Source organism: Fukomys damarensis, unplaced genomic scaffold (genome assembly GCF_012274545.1).
Source record: "Fukomys damarensis isolate Sample0158 unplaced genomic scaffold, DMR_v1.0_HiC HiC_scaffold_11, whole genome shotgun sequence".
Taxonomy (NCBI): Eukaryota; Metazoa; Chordata; class Mammalia; order Rodentia; family Bathyergidae; genus Fukomys; species Fukomys damarensis.
The window spans coordinates 25,674,115-25,680,996 of NW_022900923.1; the positions used below are offsets into that span (position 1 = coordinate 25,674,115).

At 44.4% G+C, this 6,882-nt stretch overlaps 1 protein-coding gene across 1 annotated transcript in view; it reads left to right on the forward strand.

Moving 5' to 3' along the window:
• Positions 1-6,882, forward strand: part of Lamc2 (laminin subunit gamma 2) — a 56,257-nt gene that overhangs the window by 24,764 nt on the left and 24,611 nt on the right. Inside the window, exons 4-5 of the mRNA XM_010640548.2 lie at positions 2,205-2,337; positions 5,498-5,596. Of these exons, the coding sequence (XP_010638850.1) occupies positions 2,205-2,337; positions 5,498-5,596 (232 nt within the window). The remainder of the gene's footprint in view (positions 1-2,204; positions 2,338-5,497; positions 5,597-6,882) is intronic.

The following is a 6,882-nucleotide window of genomic DNA, read 5'->3' on the forward strand; positions in this document are numbered from 1 at the left end:
TCCATGAATCCAGGGCATCGTGGTATGGGATGCTGCATGCTGGCCATGCCCTCACTTACTGCCCTAGAGTTCTCTTTCTGAACTTCCTGCCCACAACTCAGAGAGCTCCCTATTCTGAAATGGATCTGTTATCCAGTGTGAACTTTTATTTCAGTGCTGAGGAATGAACCTAAGCCCTTGTACATGCTAGGCAAGTACTTTTCCAGTGAGCTACATTCTCAGCCCAACCAGCCACGAACTTTTAATTTATTACTAGATAGCATGCACCAGCAGTGCTTAACTCAACCTGTTACACATAGTAGGTGCTCAAAAAGTGTAACTTACACCATTATCACTGACGGTCTTTTCAAGCCTCATAAAGTTGACATGGAGATATTTATACACTCTAATGGTGAATGTGACTAATTTATTTTATGTTTCGCATGCTACATAAAAGCCTTTAAATAGACATAGAGCCAATGCCTTTATTGATTCTCTTTGCTAGTGAATTAAAAGTTGACAGAAAAACAATAAATCGAAAAAACAAATGTAATGACTGGTCAGTGTTCCCTTGGCTTTATATATTATGACTGGCCTAATTATCATAGATACTTGAGGGATGTGGATTACTTACAATTCTGCCAGCTTCAGGGAAATTATAAAGTAGGCAAGGTGTACCTAGCTAGCCTTCCACCTCATTTACCTACCTTCTAGCTCATCTTTTAGCTTCCTTTACAAGAGCCCCACCTCTTCCTTGGCAAATCCATACAAATCCAGCTGATTTCTGGGTGTTTCTTTTTTGTCAAGCACTGTGCTGGGCCCTGGCATCCAGCAGGTAATATGAGCAGAGATGGCCGAGAACTGAGCAAGGAGTGGAACAGATATCTTAGACATGTCAGTCAGGGAAGGTATCTCTAGAAAGTGACATCTAATCTAGTGTGACATCTAGTCTGTGTGCTGCAAATGGGTTAACTAGGGACAATTTGGGAAGAGAGTTCAACAGATTGAAGGAGCAGCAAGTGCAGATGCCCTTAGGGAAGCAGTTTAGCACCTTCCAGGAGCAGGAAGGGAGCTGGGGCCTGGAATTTAGTGAAGGTAGGAGATGCGCTAGGAGAGGTCGATTATGCAGCCAGGCTATGGAGTCTGCGCTTAACTGTGCTTACAGTGGGAGCCAGCAGAGGACCTAAGCAAAATGACCTGAATTACTTTTGGAAAGGGCTCTCTCATTTCTGTGTGGAAACTGGAGCATGAAAAGGCCAAAAAGGAGGGGGTAGGGGAAGAGTTCAGACAGGGTACAGGTGGCAGAAGGCGGACTTGGACTCGGGGGGCAGAAAGGCAAGAAGTGAGAAGTGGTGCGATCCCACAGTGGCGCATTATAGTACCCTGCGTCCTTCTCATTTGTCATCAGCATTCAATCTGAGAGGATAAAGAACATGTATGGCAAATGGAACGGAGAGCCGAGTACTCCAGGGCACTAACCAGGCAGCTGGGGGCTGCTCCTTGGGTGAGACTTCCTGCCATCCCTGGCACGTGGAAACATGTTTGGTCAGGAGGCCTTCTGTGCTGTCACAACATCATACCATGCAAGCACTGACCCCAAATAGATGGGCTTTGTCCGCCAGAGATAAAGGAGAATATTGCTGTCCCAGGAGATGGATGTGCTCATTTACAGATTTTCTCTTTCTTGAGATCACAAGATTTGATGGACTTCTTTTATAATGTTAAATGGAGCTGGGCGGGGTGGCACACACCTATGATCCCTGCACTCTGGGAGGCCGAGGTGAAAAGATCACAAATTCAAACCCAGCCTAGGCAGCTTAGTGACTTAGCAAGACCCTTACACACGATTTAAAAATGAAGTAAAATAAAAGACGCTCTGAGCTCAATCCCCAGTCCTGACCCCCCCAAAATAGATCAGAGCACCTGTGTAAATAAAAATGCTTTTATGAATGATTTCATTTCTTTCCATGAAGCAGACATGCTCAGCTGTCAGAATTTTCCCTACTGGGTAGAAGCATACTCAGATGATGTGAACAAACTGTTAAAGGCAGTGGTGGTATATATTGCTCGGTGTGTATTGAGCTCCCATAGGGAGGCATTGCTTCCCCGGGCCTTGTAAGTATTTCTCTCTCTCTCTCTCTCTCTCTCTCTCTCTCTCTCTCTCTCTCTCTCTCTCTCTCTCATCTCTCTCTCTCTATCTCTCTCTCTCTCCTCATGGGTTTTAGGTTCTCTCAATCCTCAATGTGACAACTCTGGACGGTGCAGGTGTAAGCCAGGTGTGACAGGAGACAAGTGTGACCGATGTCTCCCGGGCTTCTACATGCTCATTGATGCTGGATGCACCCGAGACGAAAGACTGTGAGTATCCAGATCCCGCCACCGCTGGCACTAACAGGAGTAACGACGATGTATTAACACTGGCACTCCCCCTCCTATACGAAGCACCTGTCGTGCGCCCAACACTGTTTTCAGTACTTTATATGGCTCATCTAATGTAATCCTCACACTAAACCTAAGGGATGGGATTATCACTTTAGTCATTTAAAAAATAAGAACCTTATGTACCTCTGACTAGCCCTGCCTACATTTTGAAACAAAAGGAAATGTTAATTCCCTCCCCTTTGAATGGTGTTCTCTAAAACTGGGTGACTTTCGACGTGAATTCATGGGAAGGAAAAAAGGTAACATTTTTTTCCTCCCTTGTAATACCACATGGTCACAATATTTGGTAGACCCAGGGAGAAAAGGCCAGACTTGCACTCTCCTAGTCTCGTATTCTTATCTCAAGTTCGCTTATCCTTGGGCCATTGCATAGATTGTTCTTTTTGTAGCCCTATCTGTGCCTTTTAGATAATCTTCAGAGAACTTCCCTTGGGCCTAACCCTCATTTTTTGGGGTACTGGGGATCAAACTTAGGACCTTGCACTTGCAAGGCAGATGCAGTGCCACTGAGCTAAACCCCCAGCCCAACTCTCATTTTTTGCACCTTTTTTTTTTTTTTTTGATGCTGAGATTGAACCCTAGATCTTGGATGTGCTAGGCAAGTGCTATACCCTTAAGCTATATCCTCAGGAACTCTCATTTGTAACCATTTAAAATGCAGAGTGGACCACAACTCGTCCCTTCACAACCACCCCTTCCTACCTGGAGTAAGTTGGGAACTTCTTATGAAGGCCTGTGGGACCCTGCAGGGTGCTCCTACCTTCTCAGCGAAGCCGAGGCTCTGCTCTGTTTCTCACCTCTGTCTGGGCTCCCTGCTCCGACCACAGCAGCCTACCTGTCCTTCAGGAAAGCCAACCATGTGTGGCTTTTGCCCACCTGGAACTCACTTCCTGGCACAAAGCCACGCAGCACTTTGCCGTTGCTATTCACATATTTGCCCTGCCTGAGACCCAAGGGAAGGGGCAGAGTTCTGTTTCTTTCAGTATCCTTTATTTTTTCCCAAAATATTGACTTTATTTTTATACTAAAAACGCAAATTTGGAAACTCACTCTATCTTTACCTCCTAATATAATGCTTTACTACTACTTCTTTTTTTTGGTACCGGGGATTGAACTCAGGACCTTGTGCTTGTGACGCAGGTGGCGGCTCCGCTGAGCTAAATCCCCAGCCTTTACCTCTTAAAAATAAAAAATAAAGTACTAATTCTATATATATATCACATGTACCATACAAAAATGTATCCAAAGTTCGATTACTACCAAAGTGCTATACAGAAAGTCCCTCGTTGTAAGCAAAAGATTACAAGTTACAAAATCAAAGTGCATACAAGGCCACAGAGAGTGCACACAGAGTCATGTATGGAACTACACCAACAGTATCCTTGGTCCTTAGCCCAAAGGAGCTGCTCAATACATCTTTGTTGAATGATTTGGATACGTGGTATGGAAGGAGCAGAGACAAAGAGGAGACCACGGAAAGGAATTCTGGCCCGGACTATGAGACTGAAGGAACCTAGGATCTGATTAGATGGGGGATGTGTAGGAGAGGAAGGGGTCAAGGAGGCTCCAGGGCTGGGCAGAATTTGGATGGAATCAAAGAGTAAGGAAAGAAAATCAGTAAGGAAAAGGAAATTGATCTTAGTTTTAGACACATGAGATCGTTATATGGCTGTGGCCATAATGAGTGATAGAGGTCAGTGCTGATCACGAGACAGGAAAATTGTGCCAGAGTCACATGAAAGAACTGATGCCTCCACTGAGAGTCTTGCTAGTAAAACAAAATAGAAGCCACTCGAACCCAGCTGTTCCGTTTATCGGTACATATCCAAGAGAAATGAACATGTATGTGTTTACACAACTTATATGCAAATGCTCATGGAAGCACTGTTCACAATAGCTAGAAAGTGAAAGCAACCGGAATGTTTATCAGCTGATGAATGGGAAAATAAAATATGCATATTTGTACAGTGGAATTTTATTCAACCCTCAGAATACACGTGGGGACACAGCACGGCAGAGATGAACCTTGAAAGTACTATGCTAAATGGAAGAAGCCAATCCCAACAGATCACAGATGAGAAGATTTTATTTGTAGGCAATGTCCAGGATAGGAAAACTTACGACAGAAAGTAGATTAGTGGCTGCCTAGGGCTGGGAGTGAGGCTGGAGGGAGGAAATGCGGCAGAGGGTGACTACGAAAGACTGGGCCAGGAATTTAGCTCAGTGGTTCTGCCGCCTGCTTTGTAAAATCAAGGTCCGGAGTTTGATCCCCGAAACCAAAAAGAACAAAAAACAAAAAACAAAAACAAAAATAAAAAACCAAACCAAAGAAAGAACACAAGACAAAAGTGTGCAAAAATGATTATTTGTAGTGATAGTTGTATAACTCAAACTGACTAAAAACCATTGACGTGTTTGCTTTACATGAGTGAATTCCATAGCATTAAAAATTATATTTCAGTAGAGCTGTCACTAAAAGAACTATAGGGAAGGGAGGAGGGGGTGAAGAGAGGGCAGGGGTACGGGAAAAAGAGAACCAAGGTCTGTCATGTAAAGGTGCAAGATCCCAATGACGAATGGAACTGTACTGTATACCTAAAATGTACCAGTAAACTCAATGAGAGGAAAAAAACTAAACAAAGAACCAAAAAAACAAAACAAAACAAAAAACCCTAAACTAAAATAGCAGGTAGATGGGATCAGTTATAATAAAAGTAGACATCAATATAGAAACAAATAAGTCTTTTAAAAAATCATCCAAACAGGTGGCCAAATTGAGCTAAACAATTTAATAATGAGCTTATTTTACCTTCTGGCTCAGACCTCTTGTTGGGGCTGGGCAGCAAACAGCTCTTGGACTGGCTGCTACCCATGGACCACTCTGTGAGTGGCACTGGCATAAGCAGTTGAATCCCAAAGGGTGTGGGAGATCATTGTGACTGAGTGTCACTAGGAGAAGCCACATGAAGAGGGCCTTGTTCAGCTTGGTGACATTTGCTTATGAGCAGTCAGTCTGCGTGTAATGTTGCGAAGCATTTGGAAATCCACTCCTAATTTTCTTTTGCTTCTTTCCCAGAGACATCAAGTGTGACTGTGACCCGGCTGGCATGGCTGGGCCCTGCAACTCTGGCCACTGTGTGTGCAAATCAGCTGTCACCGGAGAGCGCTGTGATAGGTATGTGAGCCCTATCCTTACAGATGGCGGAGAGAGAGTCTTGGCAAGTGGCGTCAGGATTAATCCTCTGAGTGCAGTTAAGGAAAGGGGATCTTGAACAAATGGCTGAGGCTCTTCTTCCTGCTCTCTGTCTTCAAAAACTGGACTTCAAGGAATATGACCACGCCCCCAAACTCCTTGCACTCCACATTCGGCTGTGGGCTCCTTCTCTTTGTTTTCACTATCAGAGACCGAGGGCCCCAGGGTCCCCTTGCCAGCTGGCTCCAGATCCCAGGTGCTCAGATACAAGGTGGTATGCAGTAATGAGATCACATGACTCGGGCTGGTCTTGGGAAACGCCTGGCCTAATTAAACGTGTTGGGAAGATCCTTGTAAGAGGGAGTATCACGGCGTATGGCCATATATAACATCGTGCACTGAAAAGGAGCCGCCCCAGGGATGGGATGGTGGCTACATGCACATACATGATCCAGGGCACGACGTACGAGCTATATGGGGGCTGATGAAGCAGCAAGAAGCCATCCACCCCTAGCTGTCACTGCAGGGCAAACTTTGTCACACAAGGACAAGCTTTGCATGGACTGAACTTTTTTCCACTGAGATTGCTGTGAGCAGAGAGGGGCTATGAAGTTGGCCCCAGAGGTAGAAACTTCCTCCTCATGTCCTTAAAAGTAAGAAAGCAGTTCTTTGGCACCCTGCCAATCACTCCTACCTGGGTGGAGGAAATGCCAAATACATTCCTAGCCTGTGTTTTTAGGGGGTTCTTTGCTGCGGAGGTGAGGGTAAGGAGAACTAACTAAAGTGTTGTAAGAGAAGTCACTTTTTACAAGCCTTTAACATTTTAAAATATGAAATAGAAAGCTATGTACAACAAATGCGATCATTATCAATAAGAAATAGACCTCTACTTCTTACCTCTGATTTTAGCTACCTCAGTGACATCAGTGGTCCCCAGAAGTTAACAATGGTTCTTGCTTCTTTTATGGTAATTAATCACTTCCTTGCTTTTCTTCATAATTTGTGATCCTAGTGCAGTGATGGTGAACTTTTTAGAGCTTTCAGTGGTACAAACCGTCCGCTGTACCTGTGTGCCCCAGGTTTCTCGCCCCTGTCTTAGTGCTGTCATTAATTTTGCTTGATTCCTTCCCTTCCTTTATCCTTTCCTCCCTGCTCCATCCATTCATCTGTCTTTCCCTTCCTTCTTTCCTTATTTTAAAATCTCTTTTCACCCGCAGGTTTCCTCTCCATAGAAGCCATGTTGGCTTTTTTTTTTTTTTTTTTGTGGT